Source organism: Podarcis gaigeae (genome assembly GCF_964106915.1).
Source record: "Podarcis gaigeae genome assembly, chromosome: 6".
Taxonomy (NCBI): domain Eukaryota; kingdom Metazoa; phylum Chordata; class Lepidosauria; order Squamata; family Lacertidae; genus Podarcis; species Podarcis gaigeae.
In genome coordinates this window covers 23129739-23156239 of record NC_139682.1, presented here as the reverse complement: position 1 = coordinate 23156239, position 26501 = coordinate 23129739, and the positions used below count along the sequence as shown (strand labels likewise).

At 44.9% G+C, this 26501-nt stretch overlaps 1 protein-coding gene across 4 annotated transcripts in view; it reads left to right on the top strand.

Annotated features, from left to right (window-relative positions):
* Positions 1–3744: 3744 nt before the first annotated feature.
* The window catches only part of SDC4 (syndecan 4), a 236189-nt gene continuing 213432 nt past the window's right edge, over positions 3745–26501 (top strand). For 3 of the 4 annotated variants that reach the window (XR_014566087.1, XR_014566089.1, XM_083746355.1), the window contains exons 1-4: positions 3931–4128; positions 22773–22908; positions 23946–23989; positions 25855–26047. Coding sequence is in view for 1 of the 4 variants with exons in the window: in XM_083746355.1 (XP_083602481.1) it covers positions 4048–4128; positions 22773–22908; positions 23946–23989; positions 25855–26047 (454 nt within the window). In the remaining 3 variants the exon portion in view is untranslated. Of the gene's footprint in view, positions 4129–22772; positions 22909–23945; positions 23990–25854; positions 26048–26501 lie in introns of all 4 variants that reach the window. The other variant, XR_014566088.1, reaches the window with a different exon arrangement.

Genomic DNA, 26501 nt, shown 5'->3' with positions numbered 1-26501 from the left:
AGTACCCAACATCTAGCAAACAGAACACAAACAGTAGCCATCTTATCAAAGAACTTAAATAAAACAATTGAAATCTAATTCAGTATTCAAACCCCCTGGGTGCAGAGATTAAAAATAGTTAAGTAAGTCTGGTTTCTTGTTGGTGCAGTAATTTGACATGATCACTCCTCATCCCAAATTTTCTCTGATTAACCCATAGGACTGTGTAAAGTAGGTCTGTGTCTGCATGATGATGTTTTACAAAGTGCTCAACTAAAGGTGTCTCCTGGTGGAAGCAGAAGCAATGGGGGTAGACAGGGTTCTACCTCTTGCCCTTCTGCTGCCTAAGGCTGCTGCTTCACCCTGCCTCTGTAGAGACCGAAATAGTTAAATCATTTAGTTAACTTGTCTTGAAAAGAAACTGCTAGGCAGAAAGGAAACAAGGCTTGTATTGCGTTTGAATCCTTTGTGGTGGCTTTTGCACTGGGGTTGCCACCTTGCACGCAATAACTGCATGTTAATTCATACCTTGTTATTACTGACCCCCACTAAGGAAACCTAGATATTTCCCTACAGCTCATGGTTCCCTCCATTCTTCTCCTGAAGTTCATATCTACAGGAACAGTCCTAGCCCAGAACACTTTGATCTCCAAGGGCCTTGGAGAAAACAGACAAACATGCATACCCTTTGGCAATCTTTATGCACAAAGAAGAGTATTTGCAGCCCCCTCCATATCTGGTTCATGCGTTTGAATGCAGAAACCCCCAGCTTCAATCTCTGATGCTTAGACGTAGGGCTAGGGAAAAACTTTTATCTGAATCCTTGGAGAGACACTGCCAATCAGTAGAGATAATACTGAGCTTGATGGACCAATGGCCTGACTTTGTATAAGGCAACTTCTTATGTTCCTAAAATGGTTGGATCAACAGCAGGCACAAAGAATTCAGAAGGCACTAGTAGTGAAATCCGTTTATACTCCTCTAGAACAACCCCAAGTGACATGCGGCTAATAATGTGTTAACAAAGTATTTATACACAATTCATAAACAGAAAATATATGAGAGTCACAAATAATAGGAGTCAAATAAATGTTCAGTGAACAAAAATAGAAAGCGTAGTCGGTCAGTATCAAGGAACACTGAGATGGAGGCAAAATGCCTTTCAACATTCAAAATCCTGCAAATATGCGGTGATAGGTGCGCCAAACACAGAACAGTTTTTCCGGATAACGAACTGTTTCAATAATGATTCTTCATCAGCTGACAATAACAGAAATTGAAATACATTAAATTCAAAAACAATACAGAAATTGAAATGACAGACCTGTATATATATACAAACAATAATAAATAATAAATACATACCAAATAAATTGTCCCTATAGGTACATCAAGTAGCAATGGATCAGCAATCACTTGAAAGTGTAATAAGCTGATACTGTAGGCATAACCCTAGTAGCATTATAAAGGCTACCCACAGGTGCACTGAATCACATACAATTTCAGGAAATTTAAAGGTACAGTATCTAAAATCTAGGGATGCAGGTGGCGCTGTGGAGGGATGCAGGTGGCGCTGTGGGTTAAAGCCTCAGCGCCGAGGACTTGCCGATCGAAAGGTCGGCGGTTCGAATCCCTGCAGCGGGGTGCGCTCCCGCTGCTCGGTCCCAGCGCCTGCCAACCTAGCAGTTCGAAAGCACCTCTGGGTGCAAGTAGATAAATAGGGACCGCTTACCAGCGGGAAGGTAAACGGCGTTTCCGTGTGTGGCTCTGGCTCGCCAGAGCAGCGATGTCACGCTGGCCACGTGACCCGGAAGTGTCTCCGGACAGCGCTGGCCCCTGGCCTCTTGAGTGAGATGGGCGCACAACCCCAGAGTCTGTCAAGACTGGCCCGTACGGGCAGGGGTACCTTTACCTTTACCTTTATCTAAAATCTAGCACAGAGAATACAAACAGTAGCCATCTTGTCAGAAAACTTAAATAAAACAATTGAAGTCTAATTCAGTGTTCAATGACCCCCGGGTGTAGGGATTTAAATAGGTAAATCAATCTAGTTTCTTGTTGGTGTAGTAATTTGACGTAATCTCTCCTCATCCCAAATTCTCTCTGATTAACCCAAAGGACCGTGTAAAATAGGTCTGTATTTGTATGATGGTGTTTCACAAAGTGCTCAGCAAAAGTGCTTCCATGATTTGATTCCTAATGTGGGATCAATGCTCTCCTATAGAGACACCAACCGCGCGTGTGGTCAATCCAATGTAAAGCAGATTGCAAGGGCATTTTATAATTAGGTATACACCTCTAGAGCAGATTACATCCCCATGCAAGAGTCGCTGATGGGTAGTCTCACCTCGGTCACAGCCTGCCTCAGGCAAATTACTCTCTCAGGGTTGTTTCACGCTGTATGGAGATTTTTTTTTTTAAAGACATCTGCCTGGGATTTTAGGAAAGGGAAATTATGTACACTGGACTCCACATCTGGAATCTTCTGTACTCTCTGTATCTGCTATTTATCTTCTTTTGCTAAAACCTGATGTGGATTGGCTGCAACCTCCACAGGCTGCCTATCAGCAGCTATCAATCATGTGCTGAGTAGAGTTGCCACTTCCTACTCAAGTGCTAAATTTTCCCATCACTGCAAGTCGATGATGAGGAACCATCACACCTCTGGAATTTCCCTCTGTCCCACAGCCTGGCACATCAGGAAACATGGTCTCTCAGCCTTTCCCTGTCTGGAAAATGAGTACCTATAGGGTTGTTGTTAGAGGTGGAATTCTTAGGAGGGCCTTGTGGGTTGTTTTGAGGCACCTCACACACTTTGAGGTCCAATTGCAGATCCTTGTGGTGACGGGTCATCACTCAGCATTAAGCACCCAGGCTGACAAGTGACAAAAATCTGAGGTGCTCTGTGGTTATATGCACACTACACATTTAAAACACGTGTTTTCCCCAATCCCAAAGAATCCTGGGAACTGTTGTTTGTTAAGGGTGCCGGAAATTGTAGCTTTGTGAGAGTTGAAGTACAGTTCCCAGGATTCTTTGCAGGAAGCCATGCGCTTTAAATGTATGGTGTGCATGAGTGGAATATAACCTTTCAGTTAAAAAAAAAATTAAAACATTAGCTCAAGTTTCTGTTAACTGCAGCACGGCTTGTAATCATGCAACATTGGAAAACAGAAAAGGAGATTCCTCTGCACAACCGGATCAATAATGTTTGGGAAGTGTTCAACTTGGGAGACACAGGAAGCAGTGAGAGAGGGTTAGAATCATAGAATTGTAGAGTTGGAAATGGGATAATTTTGGCAATCTGTGGCTTCCCTTTTTCACATTTTTCACCTGCCCCCCCATCCCAACAGTGCATGTTTGTGTGTAAGGGAGTGGGGGCTATGTTTTTATTGAGAACTAGCCTTAGAACTGGACTCAGGTTGCAACTACTTATGTATGCGAAATGCCTACTAGTTTATACAGTATCTGAGGCCTTTTATCCTTGGAGCGTCAGTATCCATAGGAGCCAACTCCTAGGTGCCAAGGTCCCTTCAGCCCCCCCCCCCAAATAACTGAGGGGCCTTCCCCCCGTTCATGGGCACTACCATTCAAATGGTGTGTGTTGTGATCGATTATGAACGGTTTATCTCTCTCCCCCCCAATATTTTATTCAAGTTGGCGCCCTTGTCCGTATCATTGGAACTGTGTATTTCTCACTTAAAATCAACAATGACGTATTGAAAACAAAACAAACATTAGTTCAACTTAACTTTCTGTTGCTTTGCTATCAACCTAAAGCAAGCGAAGGGTTAAAGAGGGGGACCCCGAGATACTGTACTGAGTGCGAAAGCGCTAGGAGAAGCCCGAGTTCAAGCCGGGGGGAGTTCCCCTCGACGTCACCGCCGCCGCCTCCTCGCAAGCGGAGGCCGCAGCTTCGGCGACTCCTCCTCCCGAGGGCCGGGCCAGGCCGCGTATAAGAAAGCTGAGCGGCGGCGGGGCGGGGAAGGACGGGACACTTGGTTACCGCGCCGCCGCCACCGGACCAGCCTTTGCTCTTGCGCCTTCCTTCGCGGACCCCACGACGCCATGAAGCCCAGTCGCCCCGCCGGCCTGTGCGCCCCCGCTCTCCTGCTGCTCTTGCTGCTGGGCGCCGCCGCCGCCGAGTCGGTGAGTCGCTTCGGGGCGTCCCGGGAAGAAGGGGTGGCGGACGCTGGGGAGTCGCCGGCATTGATTTGGTAGCGGGCGCGCGCGATTGTAAGGAGGCAGGCAAGGTTTGGTATTTTCCGAAACGGAGGGCGGGGGGGGGGGAATCGGTAGCGGGGAATAATTGGAATGTGTTGATTCTGCCGCGCCCCCCCCCTTCCGTCGCACACGCTAACTTGTGAACTTTGCACGAGGGGCGAAGAGGGAGAGTCTGCAAACCGCCCCATTCCCTCTCTCTCCCCCATTGCTTTGGGAACGGGACTTTGGAACGAGCGCTTACTTCTCTTTAATTTTTTCTGGTGCTGCTGCTGCGGGCGCGGTAACGGGGTGGGGGGGCAACGGAGGTCGCCTGCTTGCCTGCCTGTCCTCTGTAACGTTGGGACGAAATTCTGCTTTTTGGGAAAGTGGGATGGGGTTGGGTTCCCCCCTTGTTTTCCCACATGCACGCCCCTCTCCGAATCGCTGGAGCTATGGATGGGAGCTGGGAATGAGACTCCCCCCCCCCCCGTGAAGCGAGGAGCATGCACATTCCTTCTCCCTCTCCCAGTCCGTTTGTTGTTTTCCTCTTCCACCGCTACTTGACCCCCTCCCCTAGTTAACAGTGGAGTAAACCCCCCCTTCAAACGCCTGGCGGCTGCTTAACACTTTTCCCCTCTCTTATTCCAGTGAGGCTGTTTGGGGTGGGTGGGATAGGCGACCCTTACTCTATTCCCCACTTTGCTCCCCTTGCACCCGCTCGCTCGCCCGCTGGCTTTCGTCATCCTCTTGACTTGCCTTGCGGCTTCCTCGCCTCCCTCCCTCCCTTTCTCCTACCCTCTCATCTCAAGTCTCCAAATACCAGCACATTTTGGCAAATAACGTGCCCCGCTGCCTTATTTAGCACTTCCTCTCGCTCATAGCTGTGGAATGAGTAACCGCTGACCGAAAGCCTGGCTCTGTTGCAATTCCCTAACGTCATGCAGAACCCATTAAGTGAAATCCCCAGGGCTCTGTCATGGTACAAATCGGGAGTTTTCTTGTAGGTCTGGATTTGATAATTTTCCCTCTCGGTTGTTCTCTGACAATAGGAGACCTTGGGTTGGGTTGTGTGTGTGTGTGTGTGTGTGTGTGTTTTCCCTTTTGCTCCTCCTCTCCCGCCACCCATAATACACCTTTACAGGTAGTTATTTCTCAGGTAAACACCCTTGCCTCTTGACCTTTGACCATGCCGAATACACACTCGCTAGAATATGTTTGCTAAGACTATGCAAAACCGTTGTGGGGTGGTGAGAGCCTTGTTTCAGTTAACTTAATGGTGTTGTATAGGCTTGGCAGGAGAAATTTTGCATCTGAAGGGGTGGGAGAAGGTTCCTGAGAGTGCATGGAGTGAAATAAAAGAAAGGGAGTTATGAGTTATGACTCCCGGCAGACTGCTCCTAGGAAGGATGTGACAGTATTTTAGCTGCTCTAATAAAGAGACTTTGCTACCTCTTTCTGAAGTTGGGAGTGGTAATGTGCATAAAATAAGATAGATTTATTTAATCCCTCGATAAGAACAGCCTGCAGGATCAGGCCAGTGGCCCCTCTAGGCCAGCATCCTGTTTTCACGGGGGCCAAACAGATGCTACTCTCCCCTCCTGCCCTCCGCCGTTTCCAGCAACTGATGTTCAGTAGCATTCCTGCAGAGCATAACCATCATGGCTAGTAGCCATTGACGGCCTTGCTCTTCATGAATTTGTCTAATCCAGGGGTCAGCAAACCTTTTCAGCATGGGGCCGGTCCACTGTCCCTCAGACCTTGTGGGAGGCCGGACTATATTTTTTTTGGAGGGGGGAAAGAACAAATTCCTATGCCCAACAAATAACCCTGAGATGCATTTTAAATGGAACACACATTCTACACGTGGGCCGAATTTAGAAGGCGATTGGTCCGGATCCGGCCCCTGGGCCTTAGTTTGCCTACCCATGGTCTAATCCTCTTTTAAATACATCCAAGTCCGCAGTCACCATTGACTCCTGTGGGAACGAGTTCCATAGTAACTCCCTTTTTGATAGGGATAGATTTGTTTTAATCTTTCCCTCTGTGGTTTATTTAACATTTACCTGTGCTGTCTCCTTACCAATCCAAGCCTTTCTTTTTTGCTTGGACCAAAAGCACAACTTGTGGAATTCCCTCCCCTTAGAGCTGGGTCTGGCACCTTCATGGTGATGTCTTTGTGTTATTATCACAGGAGCCTTTTTCTGCAAATGGCAGGGGTGTTCCTTGACCTTCTGGTAGATCAGGTTCAGCCTACATCATTTTGCTGTAGTTGGACATAGGCAACAGAAATAATTACATACGAGTTGCCTGGAAGTACTACAGCATGTGTTTGCTACTTTGCCTGATTGCTCTTAATGTGCTGCATTTAGTTTGTGGAAAACATAACTTCTTCATATATTGATGTGATATGAACTCATTTTGTTACTGCGATGTCGTAAATTGTTTTTTTTCATTTGTCATGGAGATTCCTTCATGGCAGGAGTAAAGAAACCTTCTTGGGAAACTTCTTCCAGGGGATCTGGATTTTTGGGTGTGTTCCCTCCACCCTTCAGTAGGTCTGAGGGAATCTCAGGTAATTTTGAATCGAGGCTCTAGGATCTATCAGCAGCTTTTGTTCAGAGACTTGCCACTATCTTTAAACATTCCTTCAGCTCCCTTATCAGTCAGAGATGCTGTTGACATGCAGCTTGAGTGTTATCAAAATATCTAGCCATCTTCTGCTTTTTACTTGCAGTCCTGTTAACTACCTGGCCTGAAGTAGATGGTGGGTCCAAATACGCAGGAATGTACTCCCCCACCTTTTCTTTTTGCAATGGCCCCATTTAGTGACAGGAAGATTATGTGGAGTTTTCAGTAGACTAATCCACATATTCACTTGTGGCAGTTGTCTCCTTTTTTAATGTTGTATTTTACTACTTTGTTGATTGGCATATAACACTTTAAAAAGTTGTCCAGTAAATTCATTACCTGCCAAGTATTGCAATAAAAAGGAAGGGTGTAAATCTAAAAAAATATTTCCTGAAGCTGTTCATCCAATGCATACATGAATCTTTGTCATGGAGAATCAACCAGGTCCCCGGTGTTACAAGAGTAAAGGAGCCAGTGAAATTGGCTTTCCTCTGCAGTGTTAAAACAGTAGTAGAATTTCCAAAAACTTAAGTATCTGATTGGCTCCGCTTCACATTTTTTAAAGTAGTGCTGCATTATTAATGAAAAAACTGGTTTGTCCTGTCCTGCTGCCATGAACCCCTCAGGCTTTTCTTTCTATTCCTGCTCAGTTTTTTCTTCTGTCTCTCTCAATCAAATCAGCATTGTTAACCTGAATATGTAACTTTATTTTTTTGTTTGTACCATATGATTTGGACAGGCTTGGGCAGAGTTCAGGTGTGCCCTCATTTGCCTGATGTGATATAACTACCTGTTCTGCAAAGGCAAAATAAGAATGGGCCTTGACAGCTATTCCAAATGTTCTTGCTTCATCACAAAGGCAAATTAGATGCTAATACAACATTTCCCCATATAGGCAGTATATGGTCAAGCGGCACATGCAGCTCTTGTGTGGCCAGTGGGAGCCATTTAGAATTTGGACAATCCCAGCTTTTCACTTATTAGGAGTTTCTAGTCCTCATGGTTGCAGGGTTATCAAATAGCAGAAAATGCAAAGGAACTGGAAACATGGTAAGAAGTACAGTTCTGATTTCCGTTTTCCAGAATCTTCCAACATTAGGACTGTCTCTTCCACACTTGGTGATGGTGGTGGAGGGGGGGGGTCCTGAATTAAAACACTGTAAATCAAGATAACTATGAAAAATTAACAGCTGCTAGGCATGTACAGATGAAGTGCAGTTCACTTTGGTCACAAGTAATTAAAAGTGTAAGTTGAGTAGCTCTTGAGCTCATCAAAGACTGCTAGTATAACCATGGTTGCAAGTTATCTGAACATGTTCTAGATGAGAGATGGGGAATGTTGTTGGACTCCAGATCCCATTATCCATAATCATTGACTCTGTCTAGCAGCATCTTGAAGGACTACAAGTTCCACATCCCTGTTTTAGAGAGAACATCCTCACTAGTCTGTTTCTCTCCCCACTGTGTTTAGGAGGAAAGAGGTTCAAAGCATTGTGAACTGGCAAATCAAGACTCTGTTACTAAGACCCATGGACTTAAGGCACATCCAACACGCATTTAAAGCACATTCCTTCCCCCAAGATTCCTAAGAATTGTAGTTTCCCTGTCACAGAGATACAATTCCCACCACTCTACACAAACTACCATTCCCAAGAATATTTTTTTTGGGGGGGGGGGATGTGCTTTAAGTGCCACTGTTTGGATCTGCCCTAAGTAGGAAAAGGGGGGTGGGCTTGTTGACCAATGTATTTGGGACTGCAGGCAGTAGATAGATTACTTTCTATTTGTGATGCAAGCTTTGCCCACAGTGTGATTAACACTGTCGATCTCTTTTAAAAAATATTTATTAATGTCTTCTACAGTAACAAAAGACAAAAAATAAGTGCAATTTGGGTATTATGGAGTGCAACATAATTACAAAAAATGCTAGGTCCACTATATGTCTAAAACCCCGAACAATATCCCTATATTTTCAAATAACCATGTGATGAAGACAGGGTTGCTACAGCCTGTCTAAACCTGCCATTAATAAACTTAAAAAATGGATACCATTCTTCCCTCCGCCCTTCCCTCCTCCATTACAGTAACAATAATGAAAGAAAAAAAATTTCAACTACAGACTGAAAAATTGTCCAGGCATTGTATTATAATAAAGTTTCATTCAGTTACAGTATTCTAAAAGATACCATCCTTTATCAAACAAATTGAGTTCAGTCTCTCCTTGAATTGCTTGACGGAGATAAGTTAGAGGTTTCCGAGAGAGCTATATTCCCTTTATTGTTATGCCACATCTCTTTCGGCACTGGCTCTCGAGATTTCCAATGGGATCCTGTTACTAGTCTCATGGCATCTAATAGCAGGTATACCAAAGTCATGTGATGCTGTAGGATTTCAGCCACTTTCTCACACTGTGTTGACTTAGTTCTGCTGGGCTAGTGGTAGCCCCATCAGATATCCTTTCTAGGCCTCTTTCCACCGCCAGTGTCTCATAATTAATGTTTGGTTCTGGGTGGGATGTGCAGTTGTGACAAACATCATAGAGGTCTAGAGAAATAGCTGCATGGGTTGGTACCAGCTTTGTTTCAAATTCTTGGGCACTACTTGACTGCTAAACCGCCCACCTTTCGTAGCTAGGAGTGGTAACATTTATGGCTTGCTGATTTCCTTTAATGCTCTAGTACTTTCAGGCCTAGATTCACATTACGTGAAAGCAGTTCAGAGCCGTGGCCGTTATAATCCATTGCAAAATGTTGTTCGGCTTAGTTTTGCATTGAATTGTCGCATCCCCCCTGCTTAAGAAAGGCAGAGTTGGGCAAACCTGCGCCTTATACTAGCCTAACAGTGAGAACACCAAGAGCTAGGTGTCAAGCCAAGAGGTCCCTCCACATATGTGTAATTTATCAGATTTTGGTACCAGAAAATAAGACACTTGCTATCCAGTTCTGCTGCCATCACTTAACAACCTGGGCTGGCATGATTGTCACCACTTTTTTCAGCCAAGATGTTCATGGTGCTTGAAAATACATCTCTGGTTCCATAAATCTTAATAGTGGTTGACATGGCAGCTGTGGTGCTTTGGAACTGATTAGAAAAACCCTTGTTCAGCTGGAGAGCGCTGTCTCTGCCCAGTATGTCAAACTGGGTTGGGAAAGCTGCCAAGATGTGGGAAAGTGTATGACACACGATTGTGGTTCATTGGTGCTGTTGGCAAGTTCCTACATGAGACTGAAGATGAGTTAATGGAAACTTACTGGGGAGAAGGGAGGGACAACCTCCAAGCATTGTGCTTACGTCACATAGGAATTTGGGGGGGAGTGGGGGAAAGAGAAGGCATTGCAACACGTTTGGGAACGGGCTGACCTCCCATCTGCGTGTGATACAGAGAAACAAAGAAGGTTACTTGTTATGCCAATAACAGGAATGGATTGAGGTGAGAGGGTCTCGTGGAGGACTTCTAAAGAGTCTTACGTGCATGTTAAATGTACAAGAAGTTTTCCTCTTGTATCAGACACTATTGTAAACCAGAGAAGTTAAACTGTCCTGAGTGATCCTGACCTTCTGGCAGCTGTTATTGATGACATTTGGGCTGATTGCTTAGATGTGGAGTAATGCAAGCCCTGAGAAAAGAAGCTTGAAAATATTTGGATTCAAATGGGTTTGTTGTGACGAAGCTGATAAGCTCAGCTCCTCAGCACAGAGCAGGGACACAGTGTGGAAAACAATTCCCTAAGAAGAGGCAACAGTTGTTCCTGTGTCTTTTAAGGTGTAAGCAACAACTTGAATGCATTGATACACAGCGGATAACTAAATTATAGGACCTGTGGCCATGTTGAAATAACACATTTTTCATGTTGCAAGCCCTTTAAATGTATTTTTGTTTTTACTAGACTCAAATCAGTTTAAATTAAAACAGAGGTGCATTCCTGTGACCAGTTCAGCAGAGCTTTGTCTGTAGAGGCAGAAGGAGATGGCAAAATCTGTTCACCTTCATTCAAGTGACTTTTTCAGTTCGTCTCCGACCCTAGTGCTTCTTGCACTAGAATAAATGTTTAGGAGTAATACATCTTTATTGGCTTTTTTAAAAAGGACTAGGGTCTGCTCTTCTGCTCCCAAGGTATTTCTGACTACCTGAGAAAAATAATAGCTGTCTGCAGTGCAGGAAGCATAGACAAAAGACAACAACAGTCCCCCCCCTCTTATTTCTCTTTTGTTTTCCTATTTCTTTCTTCCCCAGCTACATTGACACGTGATGGTTGAGGATGAGGAGAAACAGAATAGCTGGTAGGGACTAACTTTATTATGGAAAACATAAAGGCTTCATTGGAAATAAAGTTAAACAAAAACACCACTACTGCATCTTGGTAATGAAAGAGATTTGCAGCACAGTCCTTTGCATGTCTACACTGATAAGTCCCATTAAGCTGAATAGGGCTTACTCTTCACCTAAGTTTGTGTAGGAATGCAGTCTGTGAGTTCACAAAATAATTCGTATTAAATGAACTTGGCAGAACCCGTGTATAAACTCTTGGAGGCTCACACATATTTACAGTGAGCAGGTGTCATTTAGGACAGCAAACATTTGACATGTATGTAGGACTGAAGGTGTGGACCTTTTGAATCCAGTAGAAGGAATTGTGTATTTGCTTGGCCTTAAGCCATGGAAAGATCTGTGGACAAAGAATTACATATATGCCAGTGTGTGCATTTTGTGGATGGCCTTTCTGAAGCTGTGAATTACTAACTGTCAGCACCCCCACCCATTCATTAGTAATGGTAGCAGGTCTTGTGCTTGACTCAGATTTCTGAGAACTGCACGTTATTTGGAAAACTCCCTGATTCAGTAGCTACAACTGAGCATGTTAATGGGTGTTCTTTTCATATAAAAGTGACACTGAATCAGCTTCCATTGATGTGTTGCAGTTCTGGCAAGTGATCGCCGAAGCGGCATATGTAAAAGAGGAGGAACTGGCAAAGACCCGAACTCTCTTGTCCAAAAATTCCAAGCTAAGGCAGACACCCTTCTCTCACTCCCTAAGCAGCACTCTGCAATCTGCTGGATTATGTTATGAATGCCTCTAATTTTGACTCCGCAGGTTTGGCTGCTCCTATGAACATAGGAAGGGTTCTGCTGGACTAAGTCAAAGGCCTATCTTGCCTAGCATCCTATTTTCCACAGTGGCCAATAGATGCCCCTGGGAGGACTCCAAGCAAAGACATGGGCTCAGTAGCAGACACCTCCTTATATTTACCAGCAACTGGTATTAAGAGACATGCTGCCTCTTAACAACGAAGGGATGGTGACTTGTATGGTAATGTCTTGAGTCATTGCGGAGAGCTTCTTCTGTTGGTTGGCCTCCTCCACCCAGCCGATGGATTGGCAGAGTCAATAAGTTATCAAGATTCCCTTTCTGAACACTAAAACCCTAGAGATTTTACAGAATGCCAAAAGGGTTGATGTATTGAAATGCACTTGCTTAGATTTTGGCTAAATAAAGAAAAGACTTAGCATCCAGCAAAACAGCACTAGGAGCGAATATGCGGCAAAAGTGGTGTTGCCATTGTAACTTGACAAATGATTTCATTTTATAAAAAAACCAAAACAAGGGCATCTTTTCCCTTGTTCTGTACTGCCCACTTTTGATTAATCCTCACACTGTTTGGCATTCCTCAGACTTGACAGGGATTCATGTAGGTGGGCTTCATTTAATGGAAGAATTCCTTAGTTCTGCTGACTCCTTTCTTTGTGCTGGCCATTTTCCTTCAGCTATGGCAATGCAAAGATTGGTTCAGTGCACTGCTTGGTGTGCTGTTATAATAGTGGAAAGTACCTGATGCTTGGGACTGTAAACATTACGTATTTCCTGTGATTCTGGAAAGCATCATTGTGTGGAGAAGTCAGGGGTATTAATCAGATGTAGAAGAGGAAGGCTGTGCTAATCTCTAGGCCCCCTGATTAGATTAGATTATGTAAAGCAGAAACCCCTGCAAGAAACAGCTGTGCAAACAAACCTAGACAAACTGTTGCTACCTGTAAAAAAAATTTCCTGGTATTTTGCTCATCCGGACTTAAGTGTGGGGGTGCCAGATAAACGAACAATTAAACGTACCTTAGCAATGGAAAGCTAATAGGATCTTGGAAACCAGTTGAGGATGGTAGTTAAGACGGTAGAGCATGGAGCATCTTTGTGTAGGGGAGAACTCAAAAGGTCTCAAGGAGCTATGAATCAGTCATGGTTGCTAGTCAAGATGGCTGTATCCAGCTTCCAGGATAGGATAACATGTCCCTGGGTACCAGTTGCACAACAACCACGGGAGAGGTTTCTTGCCCTTGTGGACCTCTGGCTGGCAACTGTGGCAAATAGGATGATACACTAAACAGACCATCTCGTTTTCCTAATCTTTTGTAATTTAGATGTGGTTCTTCTTCCACATACACAGACAATTCATTGCACTCGGGTCACCTAACAAATATCTTGGATCCGCTGAGAACAGCGGAACATTTTCACCTCCCTTCCTGTGTTGTTTTCTTGGAATCTGCAACTTGCAAGCAGTCAGTCGTGAACGCAAGTGTGTGCACAAAGAGAGTTGTATTTGCACAAGCTGGGTAGGTGGGGTAAATCCTTACCCCATACTATTTCTCTTGTCCCAAACAGAGTGCTTGGAACGAGGTGCAGAGTGAGTGCAGGTGTGAAAACCGAAAAAGGTTATCTACATGGTCTTGACTCATGAAAGCAGTGCTGGATTAAACCCTGTGGAGGCCCCTAGGCAGTCAAAATCCTGGGACCTACCTCACATTGAACTAAAAAGGCTTGATTGTAGCTTCCTTTCAACATCAAATCAATATTATTTTGATCCGTGGTCGCTGGGTCCCCATAGGCTGGTTCCTCCTCTTCCTACCTGGTAATCCAGCACTGCATGAAAGCCAGTGTCTCCAAATGCCATGTAACCTTTGTGCTGGTGTGGCTTTTGGGGCTTTCTGCACAGTAAGACCTTCTTAGGATACGTAAGACAGTTGAAATATGCACGACTGTAATTTCACCAGAGAGTCTGCTGACGGGAGGATTCCCTTCCTTCCTTGGAACTAGCGAGTCACAAGATTGAACCAAGTGATACTTCCGCTTTCCCGGCCTGGTTGGCCTTGTCAGATGTGACCTCACCCTTCACCTTAGCAAAGGAGATTTTGAAGGAAGTTTGGTGAGTCAGAACAGACTGCTGATAGCAAGTTTCCTAAATGCTCTGAAAGTCTTAAGCAACACTTTTCTAAGGCATAGGCCTTAGAATCGAATAACCTGAGAAGCATAAAAGTTTACCTTGGCTGAGGGACCACATAAGCTGCCAAGCTGTTACGTGAGCCCAGCGCAGGTGGGGGAGAAATGATGGGGACGTGCCAATTTGGGGCTTTTTAAGGGTTGCCTTTGCAGCTATTGTCAATATGGCTCTTTCCAAACATCATATTCTGTTTACTTGAGTCACGTTAGGTAAATCTAGTGAGCTTAGTGCAAGCTGACCTATATGGGCTAATATGATTTGAAGTCCTGTAGGGCAATGCTGTTGGCTAAAGCTTGCACATGACTTGCAAGCAGAAGAAATTGGCCCAAGGAGGTGAACTAAAATGGCTGTAACATCCCTTCAGAATGTAAATAGCTTCAACTTTCATCATGAAAGCAGCAGTCCTCTAAACATTGATTCAAGTCCATTTTCTTTTGCTGCTAAGACACAGAGTTGGCTCAGTTTTGCAGGAATAAGAAGGATGCTTATGCTCTTCCCTAGTGTGCTTTGCTTCAATTAGCTCCTGGTTTAGTCAAACCATAGTTCTACATCTGAATTGGCAAACTATGGTTTGGAAAAGGAAAATGCAGCTTTGGGAGGGGGCGGAGGGAACGTGGGCTAATTCAGATCAGGGCTGGGAAAGGGTTGACCTTTCTCCAAATTTAGCAAGAACACAAACTCTTAATGAAAAAATGACTCAAAGAGGAGCAGATTTTGAATGTAAATTTAAAAAGTACACCGGGATCTCTTAACTTTTTGCAGAATAGGATTTTTTTTAATAAATCTCCCCCTAGCCATTTTTTAGGGAGACATGTAGAAATGACTGGGAAGACAACTATACTGAACAGGGAAAACTTCCTAAACTTGTTTGTTTTAGGGCACCCATTTGATGTTGACTTGCTTGACCAACACTGTCCTGCTCTGCGGTGCCCTTCATGAATATTCTGTGCACCTGCCCACTCACAGGTGTGTGCACCTATTCACCTGGCCTTGCCATTGCCTCATATGTAAATTGGTGGTGAAGTCTAGAACAGCCCCATGCAGCTGCACGTTGCAGTGTAAGATTAAGATGGGGTAGCAATCTGTTTTGCAGGGAAGCTATTGTTGAACTTGCCTTTGAAGAGTCTTTGATAAGCTCTTGAGGAACCCGGAGGTGTTCCCCAGAACTTAGCTTGAAAGCTGTTCCTGTGTGACAAATCCCCTTCTGAGGTATGATTCAAGATGAATTCAATAAATTACCTGTTACGGAAATCCAGCTTAATAAAGGCAGAATACCATATTTTTTGCTCTATAAGACTCACTTTTTCCCTCCTAAAAAGTAAGGGGAAATGTGTGTGCGTCTTATGGAGCGAATGCAGGCTGCGCAGCTATCACAGAAGCCAGAACAGCAAGAGGGACCGCTGCTTTCACTGCACAGCGATCCCTCTTGCTGTTCTGGCTTCTGAGAGTCAGAATATTTTTTTTCTTGTTTTCCTCCAAAAACTAGGTGCGTCTTGTGGTCTGGTGCGTCTTATAGAGCGAAAAATACGGTAATTAGTGTAATACAGAGAAACATAATAGGTCTTGGTCTTCAGAGCTAAGATGAAACAAATGAACTTGGTGCTTGTATTGGTGGCAATACCTGTAGCTTAGCTTATCCTCAAGTCCTGCAAGAGCATTGGTGACATGTAATTCAGTCCTTTGCATCTGTGTACTAGCTGTGAAACTTAACTCTTGCACCACCACCCACATGGTTCCCAGAGCAAACCCCTGCGGACTACAGAGGAGAGGTGAATCAGTGGAAATCTTGTTTCTGCTTTCTCCATCTTGTCAGCAGGAGTATTTGCTCCCAGGAATCTCTGGATCCAGGCCTGATTGGATATGCAGAATGGCCTGGGGAGTGCAACACTGGGGAAAGGGTGGTCAGATCAAAAACTTGATAGCCCTGATGATGAAGGCAGAGATGGAGAGGAAGTAATAATGGCCAGGTGGGGGAAATACTGGTCAATCATTAATTGTGGGCAAGAGAAAAAAACAATCCTGTGAAGTGCTAGTTTCTGCGCAACTCCTGTTCACCCCATCTCTCCCTCCCTGCACACTGAGCAAATTAGATTCAGGCAGCACAAGCTGGCCTAGTACAGTACAACTCATAGAACAATTTGCACATTTAAGCGAACACTTAAAGGCATACTGCGAAAGGAATGGCACACGTAGATCGTCTTAACAGTGTCTGGGAGGGGCCAGGGGTGTTGTCTTAGATCCCAAAGGTACCACTCCTATCTGACTGAGAAGCCAAGAACAAGCATGCTTTATAATCAAGACTGGCAAGAGTCGTAGAGCCACTACAGCCGATGTTTCACAGGCTTGGGAATACTCCTTCTAATCCATCTGTCCACACATACGTAGCCTGTCACTTGTGTGTGTCTCTTCTGCACCCAGTGAAGCTTTTAGCATCTTCGGCTAACCAAATAAAGAGGTGCCATAAACAAAACCCGACTGGTAATTCTGCCTCCGCTTCTTTTCCCACACTTTTGTAAAAGCTGCACCCTAAACGCGTTGCCTTGAAGTTGGGCAGATGCAGGCATTCATTGTGTGCGTCAGCCATATTTTGGGGGGTTGGCTTCTGAGAAGACCGAATACCAGGAATTCACAGCATGGGAACGCATCTCTCCCCCACCCCCGAACTGAGTTGCTTTCCATTTGCAAATGGTTAGCGGGAAACTGCCCCCTTCTTCCTTGAGTTTGTTGGTCCAGGTTCTTGTACTTGGTGCTGCCAGCCCAATAGCTCTGACAGTTTACCCCACCTGCTTATGTACACATTGCTGGGAAGTACTAGCTAAGGCTGGCTATGGAAGATTTAATTGCCTGCCCCGTTAAAAGCGGTGCATGGCAGGGCTCTGTCTCTTTGAGATTTTGCAAATTGGAGTCTTCTGTCTTTCAGCAGAGCCTGGAGGGGAATCTGGATTCTGGGGCTTGGATCTATAGAAGTGAGTAGTTCTGAAAGCTGCTAGAGTCACAAGCAGGATTCCCCTAATAAGGCGGCTAATGGTCTTTGATGTGCTAGCAGCAGTTTTGGGTAGTTCAGTCGGAAAAGCAAGAAGTGGTGGTTGAGCTGAAATCATGAAACAGAAACTCAGATGTATAAGCTAGGTGCCCAGTGGCTCCTTAAACCAAGGTTGCAGTTGCCAAAATGGAATGTCTAGTTGCCATTTTCGGGCAAGATGGCTTTAAAGTCTTATTTTTCAAGTGATGGATTGACTGTGATTGATTCTCAGTTAAACATCTGGCTAATTCAGATGGCAACCTTGAGCTACGCTAAGAGCTTTGAAAACTTAAAGAACAAAAGTCACTTCATCCAGGGACACTCCACATGTATATTGGCCTATTCCGACCTCTCTTTTCTTAATGGGGACTGCTCAGGCTGCACAGGAAAAGCATTTTGGTTCCAGAAATTCATTCTGGTTGTGCAGATAAAATATAACTGATAGAATTCTACAGCATTGGAGGGCAGGGTTTAAGTGTGAAAACAGTCCAGATCCATTGATCCCCAGATGGTGGAGATATCAGGCATCAACCTGATGCCCAGATATCTTCAATTGGTTGCAAATGGTTCAAAGCCAGGTGCAAAAATCGTGTAGCACCTGGCTAATTTTGAACACTGCTGTGTTAAAGTGAGAAAGGAGCCAGTGGTTAGTACCTCCTTTCCAGGGGGCATACACATTAAATATAGCTTTTAGTAATGATCCCTGCACTAACAATCATCCTTCGGAATATCTGGGTATGTCTTGGTGCATATGATTTCGGTGGCACTTAAAATACTTGACTGCCTTGCTGCAACAGCGCTTGTGGGTAGCAGAATCAAGGTGTGCATGTGTGCCTGCACACAGTCTGCGGCTGGCAGCTGCAAAGCAAATCTTTCAGCAATTTGTAGGCTAGAAAAGCTGCTTCTCCACCCCTGTGCTCCTCCCAGCCATGTTTGTTAATCTCGCTTGGCACTCGATATGGGCAAATCTGCTTAATGCTCAGAAGATACGCTGCAACTGGATTAAATGTAGAAGTGACAAGCTTCTGTAGTTAAAGGATTCAGCTGGAGAGCATATTAATAGCAAAGCCTGTATACGTTGCCAGAAGCTCGTGGAGCTGCAGTGCCCCTCTGGTTGTTAAACAAACAGAACTGCCCATCAGGCTGACCCTGTGCAGCTCTGTTCAAAAAGCAGAAAATAATGGAGGAACAGCAAAATCCAAAATCGGCACCCACAGAGTTTGCTTTGCACAGAGCAGGGCTCTTAGGGTGGGACAGAGCATGGTAAACAAGCCCCCCACCCCTTTCAATGCTCCCAGATCATTATGATAGATTTGCAATGTATTCATTCATTGATTCTGGAATATCAGGTCGGTAAGACCAGTAAAGTCTTTGGAAACAGAAAAGAACCCAATTTCCCTTTATTAGAAGACACCTAGCTGCAAACTCCAAAACTGATACCTGAAACTCTGTGGAAGCCTAAAGGATCTCCAGACAGAGTTGCCATTTAAACTAGCCCAAAGCAAATGTGCATGGGCCCTGCTCAGATGTAACATTTTTAGAGACTTTGGAGTTCTTAAAGGAAACCCAGTTATCAAAATGTCTTGTGTGTTGGATTTGGGGGCAGTTGGGGCATAGAAATGGGACTGCATGTAGACAGAGTGAATGGCAAGTGATTCATTCTGGGTGCAGCTTCCTATTGTAAGAATGGCAGCAAGGGCCAAGCAAGACTACGTAATGCACCTTCATAGAATCAGTGCTGGATTTAGGACAGTATGGGTGGTTCCCTCACACAGGGCGCTGAGCCGAGGGGAGAACAGCAGCAGCAGCAGCAGCAGCAGCAACAACAACAACAACAACAACAACAACAACCACCTATATTTACACCAGTAGTTACTGAGAAGATCCATGAAAAACAACTGTACCAACAGGAATTATTGTGAGAATAAGAAATATTCAGGAAAGGGTGCTAAATTTTGTCCTCACTCAGGGCACCATATTACCAAAGTAGAGTAGTACATTTTTGCTCATATTGGAAAGTGGTTGGCATTGCAGATTTAAGTCTTCCCAGGGCACAGAAATGTAGTTACCACCCTGTTCAACAGGAGTGCCTGTCCAGGAAGGTGATGGACTCCTCCTTCCTTGAAGGTTTTTAAGCAGAGGTTGGATGGCCATCTGTCATGGATGCTTTAGTTGAGAGTTCTGCATTGCAGGGAATTTGGATTGGGTGGTGTTCAGAATTCATTCCAACTCTTTGATTCTATGGCCTGTTTAGCCTCAGTCTCCATTTACAATTTGCTCATATGAAGTAAGCTGTCCAATGTTCCTTAGGCCTAGCAACAAACCCTATTGTTCTTAGTGACCCATATTCCCAGCTGCATCGGGAGTAGCTTAGTATAAACCAAAGCAGAATAATTAAACCTTGGGTGTGCAGGAAACACATTTGAGAAGCTAACCTGGGGTTAAAGAGCTGTGCTTAAAAGCAAGCAAGAAAGGAGGCTGCTCTTCAAGGTTTGACTTGCAGCTCCCTCAGGACACGGCACAAGCTTGTCCTTCCTGGGGGTTGTGACTGTGGCCACAGCTTGGGGAGAGATTCAAAATGGTGGATGGAGCAATCCTGTCTCCTGCTCTATCCTCAAGTTGTGCCCAAATATTCTGTTTTCTGGTGCTCTGTAGATATAGACTCTACTGCTAAAGAAGCTGTCTTTCAGTACCTTTTTGGCCTCACTAAAAGTCTGTTAACTCTCAAAAACTCTATGTATTACTATACATATAAAGAAGTTTTGTTCTTGGTTTAGTCGCCCAATGCTGGTGCTGACTTCATGGGCTCGAGGAAAGCCTTGATTCTGGTGCCCTCCTGGCATGCATTTTGAACCACAACTCCCATCTGGGGATCGAGCACCAGATTGGGAATGGCTGACGTAGGACAATGGTATTTCATTCAATCGCATGGGCTCCTTCAGCAGCAAACACATCTGGGTCAAGTCTGTGTTTGTATCCGGCTCGGTCACTTTCTTGCAAACGAGTTTAAGTAATAGCTTATCAAAGCACACAAAAGATGGCGCATGTCTGACTGTAGTCTTGCTCATCCTCTGATCTGATAACACACCCACCCACCGCCCACTTCTGTTAGCCATTTTTCTAGTCTAGCCTGCTTAGTCTTTCAAGCCTTTTGTCAGCAACAGATGGGCACAAAGGAAAGTTATACCTGTGATTCATCACAATGAATGCAGCCTTAGTTGACATATGGGTGTGCCACAGCAGTTAAGAACTTATTGCTTTGGACTGCCTTGCAATGAGGACAAAAGCTGGTCGCCGTATGCAGACCGACTCTTTCTCTCAGACGTCTGTGGCCTCAAGGACCAAATTCTGCACACAAAATGCATCCCATCTTGCAGAGTTCGGTTTTCCATTTGGGTTGCATGCGGAGTGTCTAGATCCTGTAGCATGGCACGGTTGAGAGATCTGGAATCTCTTGGTTAGTCCTGATCGGAAGCAACCACAGGCCACTGCTGCCATTGACTGCCTCTGTAACTGGTGCTGAACTTGCATCAGACTAGAGCTGGCAAGACTATTTTGATGCAAAAGGACTTTCTGACCTGTTTCCATCAACATGCCATTCATTATTAGTGCCATTGGGTCATCCATCCAGTGCTGCAGCCTCTTTGGCTGTATGGGTTCTCAGTTTTTCCTGCGTAAAAGCTTTCTCCTCTGGTAATAGTAAGTTAATAATCAGTTGCTCTTCAGTCAGTGACTCCAGATACCTTGACACAGAGAAATTCTACCTCTATCCGGGCAGATGGAAATTTGTCCCTCAGGCGGAAACAAAAAATAGTTCAGTCCCCAAGCTGGCAAATGACCTAACGATTCTGGAATTGAGTTGTGTGTATTTCTAAGCTTCCATACTGGTCTTTTGATACCCAAGGTGTACTGAGCTGCAAGGGAAGCTGTCTTACCTCAGAGTAACTCTGAAGGTTGCTACAGGTTCTTTGAACAGTGGAAGGTAAACAGGCTCTTATGAAACTGCGTAGCTTGACACCTGAACCTTGGCAAAGTCACTTTGGCTTTTATGTACCGTGCAACAGCTTATCTATTGCTGCTGTTGCTGTGCTAATTCCATATCTGTGGCTGCATTAGGCCCCAGCATTTAGTTCTTTTTTATTTTCAAAGGGCAGCTGCTGAGTTTGCTTTTTAAATTGTATGTTCTTGATGGAGCACTTAATTCAAGTGAGTTAGTATTTATTACGAAAAGAAAAAAGAAAAACCACCCTTTGATCCTCTTGTCAGCAGAATTTTCAGATGGGGGAAGCAAACAAATCTGTCAGTTCCAACCTTTGTATAATTGTGTTAATTGAATTCGGAGGCCTTGGGGAAGCAAACAGTGCCGTTTCACATACGGCTGGCTCCAGGCACCAGCACTGTGGGGGAAGACAGGCCAGACATTCTCTCTGCCCACTGGCAGCATAGGGCAAGATGGTTGCAAGAACTTTAAATAGGGTTGCTACTGCCAGGTTGTCGTGGTGCCTTTAAAGCTGGCAGCCAGAGAAGTTGCAAGCTCTCTTCACCCTTCCCTGCTGTAGCAAGCAGAGGTTTTATTTTGATGCATAGGAAGTTTCAGAGTAGAGTGGGTGAAACTCCGCAGGTAGAGAAGAACAAGGCAGCAAATGAAATGGACCACATCTTCTCCTGGCACTAGTTCTGGTAATGGCTTGGCAACCCTCTTAATTATCAACGGGCTTGCAGTACACCTTGGCACTTGGGCGATCTACTGTTATGTGTCACCTTGCCAGCTCGAGTTAGGGCTCTGGTATGGTGACTGGTGTTGCTGCTTTTCAATGGTACATCTTGCAACTTGATGCAGAAATGCCCCTGTCCTGCAGGAGCCAGCTGTGCAGCCCGTAAACACCTGTGGCTTTTAAACATGTTCTTCTAAGTTGGTTGATCAAGCTACAAGCCATCTTTGAATCAAGCTATCAAGACATCTTTGAATTCTGCCTATCTCTGGAACAACCAGTTTGGCATCTGGTCCATCAAGACTCTTCCTATAAATTATATCTAAATACACACACACACACACACACACACACAGAGAGAGAGAGAGAGAGAGCGCGCGTGCACAAAAATACAATTCTAAAGTTTCATTTAATTTCTGCTTAAGAATACAATGCTTTGTCTTACATTCTCTAAATAAACTACTTATTTCTAAATCCTACTAATACAGCATAAACACTCCAGTTATTTCTTAATTCCTCACTTATTTATGCTAGTTCATAACACTTAAAATAGAATTCTTAGAAGAATTAATTCTAACTCCCTTTTCTTTTATTTGTTTTCACCCAATTTTCAGATTTTATTAAATTATTGTGTCTAATTACCCAGTCTGTTAATTTCTAGTATCCCCCCCCCCCCGACTACTAATATCACACCTTAAGATGTCAAGGAGATAAAGATCTATGCAACTTTTAGAAGATATCTGAAGGCAGCCCTGTATTGGGAAATTTTTAATGCTTGGTATTTTACTATGTTTTTATATATGCTATAAGCTGCCCAGAGTGGCTGGGAAAACCCAGCCAGATGTGCAGGGTATAAATAATAACATCATCATCATCATCATCATCATTATTATTATTATTATTATTATTATTATTATTATTATTAACCATTCCTTTTAAATCTCGTTTTCCCTTCTTAGGTGAGAGAAACCGAGACTATGGACCCACAGCTATATGAATTTCCATCTGGAGATTTGCCAGATGATGAGGACTCAAGGCCTGACTTTGTAATTGATGAAGATGGCTATGACTACTCAGGTTCAGGAGATGAAGAAGGTATATATGCTCCAGTCTAAACTGCCTCTAGCTCCAAGCCAAACAGCCTTTTGCATGTGTAGAATCTGTTCTTCTTGCCTAGGCTTGTAGTGAGCCGCAGGTTATGAATCTGAGATGAACACAGGTTGTTTGCATTGTGCTCCTATTTACTTTGCTGAATATCATCTGGCTAAACTTGGGGTGAAAGCATTGTACTCCCTAATTTGAGGCTTTGCGAGTGCACAACCACCCTTAGCCAGGTGTGTGTGGATGGGAGATGCTCAACCTGCTTCGCCATTTATTGCAATCTGAATGCCTGCTTATACCTTCTAGTTCACATGCCTAACTTGAAAGGGAAACAAATGCTCTTCTGTCACACAACCACCGTTCCAACAGTGTGGGGACGCAGCCTGCGCTTGTCTGGAACAACTAGCTAAGAAATTCAAATATCCTCACTGACCTGCGGCAGCTGGTCACCAGCCAGGGAAATTTCCCACATTGTTGTGGTTCTGTTAGACAACCCCCATTAAGGCTGTATTTAGGAAGACGCTTTCCCCCTCCTTTCTTCAGAAATGGCTCTTCTTTCTCCCTCCCCTCTCATTACTTCAGCCTTTTGATGGCACAACAGCCTCGCATTTTGTCCCCTTTGCTTTTCCCAAACTCCCAGCACAGCCTTGCTCCAACAGCTTGTTGCACGCTGCGTTCTCAACGCGGAGGAAAAACAAGCTCCGAAACTAGCACGCAACAAGTTGGGGCAGATCTGGGACTTTACATGAGCCAGTTCTCCTCAAGGAATGGGTGTTTGAAAGAAGGGCAGCTCCTCTCTTGAAAACAAGTCAAACAGCACGCTGTGTGTGGACTTGCAGTGGCAGTCCTTGCAACTGGCTGCCTGAAGCAAAACCCACTAGGTCAGGGAAGTGGGGGGTTGGGTGGAGATGTGAAAGAGGAGAGTGCACGATGAGGCGATAAGCTGTCTGATGCAAGTTTGCCAAAGTCTTCTGAAGGAACGCAGCTTCGTTTTGGTGATAATTAATACATTTCCCCCCCTCATTATGCAGATGATACAGAGGATGCCTTACTTCCAGCCTCTGAAAGACCTATGGTAGGTATTTGCAAATACTCTCCACTTGGCGAAGAAGTCATTCAGTTGATGTGCCACCTAGGACTTGCTTTTACATGGCTTCTGAGAACAGGCCACCCAGCTGTGTCACTGAACCCCTGCAGGAACATTGAAAACTGGAAATGCAAAGCGACAGTGGCTTGTATTTGCTGCACTGCTGAGCGAACCTCCTGTCAGCGCAAGGATTTATGCCTGTCACATTGGACTTTCCTCCCACTGTGTGCTCTCTAAATCTGTCCCGGGGTTTCCCCCACAACCCTTTGGAGCAGATTTGGGGTAGGTGTGGTACACATGTGGTGGGAGAAGAAGGAAGGGGGTGTGGAGTCCCATTGAACAAGTAGCAATCCTTTTACTGAGGGGATGAGGGAATGGGTTACTGCTGGGTAGGTTTACTTATTGTGTAGATCTGCATGGCTTTGGCATAGGCAAATGGTGCATGTTAAAGACCCCTGGGCATTTATTTTTTTTAAAGGTGTGCTACGCAAGGTAAATGGCGATCGGAAATGGCACATACCGAGGTAGCAAACAGTACAGTGTAGTAGCACTTTTTTATTTTCTTTTTTTGGAAAATAAAAAGTATATAATTACAAATGCACAGAGTAGGATAAGAAAAAGGAAAAAGAAATAGTACCAATGCAGAAAACAAAGTAGAAAAAAAACACAAAAAGGAATTGTATACTGTCAGGACTGCCGCTAGGTCCCAGCTCACAGAGGACCAACACCCAGTGGATGTTATATACAAAAGTCTTTATTAAAGTTTAGTTTCCATTTCCAAGCTCCGGGCGCGCAGACCCACGTCTTGACGCTAGACCGGCTAAGTCCCCTCTGACTCACTGCTCCACCCACACCAGTTTAAGATTCTAGCCCGGCTCCACCTCTTGCGCCGTTCTTTCCTTCGCTGGGTCCTTCTGCCCTCTGGGGTTCCCTCCTTCCTGGACTCCTCTGACGCTGAGCCTCCTGAGTCTTGCCCCTCCCTCCGGCGGGCTTTAGGACCTGGCTCCCTTCCCGGGCTCCCCGCTGTGCCGCGCTCCTGTACATTTGAACTTGGCACGCGCGCCCAGCCGGTGACTTTCCTTCTGACCGTCTCCCCGCTTCCTGATGTGGGCATTGCCAAACCTGACTCCTCTCCTCCCTCTGGTGGTGAGGACACTGGTCCCGACTCCTGGGACTCCCCCTCCCCACTGCGCTCTGGTGGAGACGCTGGTCCTGATCTCCAACTGCTGCTCAGGGACTCCCCGCTGGCCCCTTCCTCCTGGGGCTTCCCCCCTGGAGCCCCCCTCGCTCTGGCCACCGACGCTCCCTTCTGTGAGTCCTCCGATTCGCTAGAGAGGCTTGTGGAATAACTCTGGCCACTGTCACTGCCTGCGCCCCCCTCATACTCCTCCTCCTCACTCTCCATTTGCTCCCCCTCCTGTGTCTCTCCTTCTGAACCCCTGACATATACGTTACAAAAAACAAAAGTTACTGTAGTTTAACCAGACCTTAACTTAATATGGTATTTATAAAAATGAATTCCAAATCATCGTAAAATTTGTCCATTGACAAGTCTGTTTGTAGAGTGTAGTAACACTTGACAGTGCTATCTGCTTCCAGAATACCAGGGTGTCTCTGCTATATAAACAACATAAATCTGTTCTGGAGCAGCATCTACAGCTGTTGGCCAGTCCTGCCATATTATCTCTAGATGTGCTGACCCTTGGTTATTACTGTTCTCTTGGAACACTTAAGGGGAGACGCTGGCGCCCAGACGGGTTCAACCGTTCACCCTTCTTTCTTTTCCGTTCTGTGAAGCATTGCTCTCAGCTGTGTAGGTACAAAGGCATGACTCATCTTTTCACTTCATTCAGGAGCCCATGGACAACTTTATCCCTTATTCCAAAGGAGAGACAAAGGATAGCGAGCCTGCTGTGATAGAAATAGAAAACGATTCTGTTCTCAGGAAACCTGCGCCCTCTGAAGAAGGCGATGAGCCATCCAACAAGATCTCGATGGCCAGCACAGCCAATGGCAGCATCTTTGAGAGGACAGAAGTTCTGGCAGGTAACCATCTTCTTTTTGATGGAAGAATTAAGTTTACCACTCCTTAAAATGGGAAGAAGCTTCATTTGCTGAAGAGAAGCTTTTTATCAGGAATACAAAGAACTAACAATACGGATGTGTATTGCACAAATAAGAGGAAAACGAAAATATACAGGAGCGGTGGGGAGAGGACGTATTTTTAACTGTTGTTTAAACAACATGGCCAATCCTCTATAAGCATGTGAAGGCCTGTAGTTGGGCAGCCACAGTTCTGAGAAACTCGCGGTCGTCTACTCACGTCGCTACCCAAAATAGAAGCATTTCCGTTACTTAAACTTACATTCAGCCTAAACATTCAGCAGGTTTAAGCAGCCCCTCTCCCCAACTCCATATGAGTAGGTGCAAGAAGTTGTGTTTAGAGATTGGAGCCCCATGGAACATATTTGATCTCTAGTGCAGTGTTTCCCAACCTTGT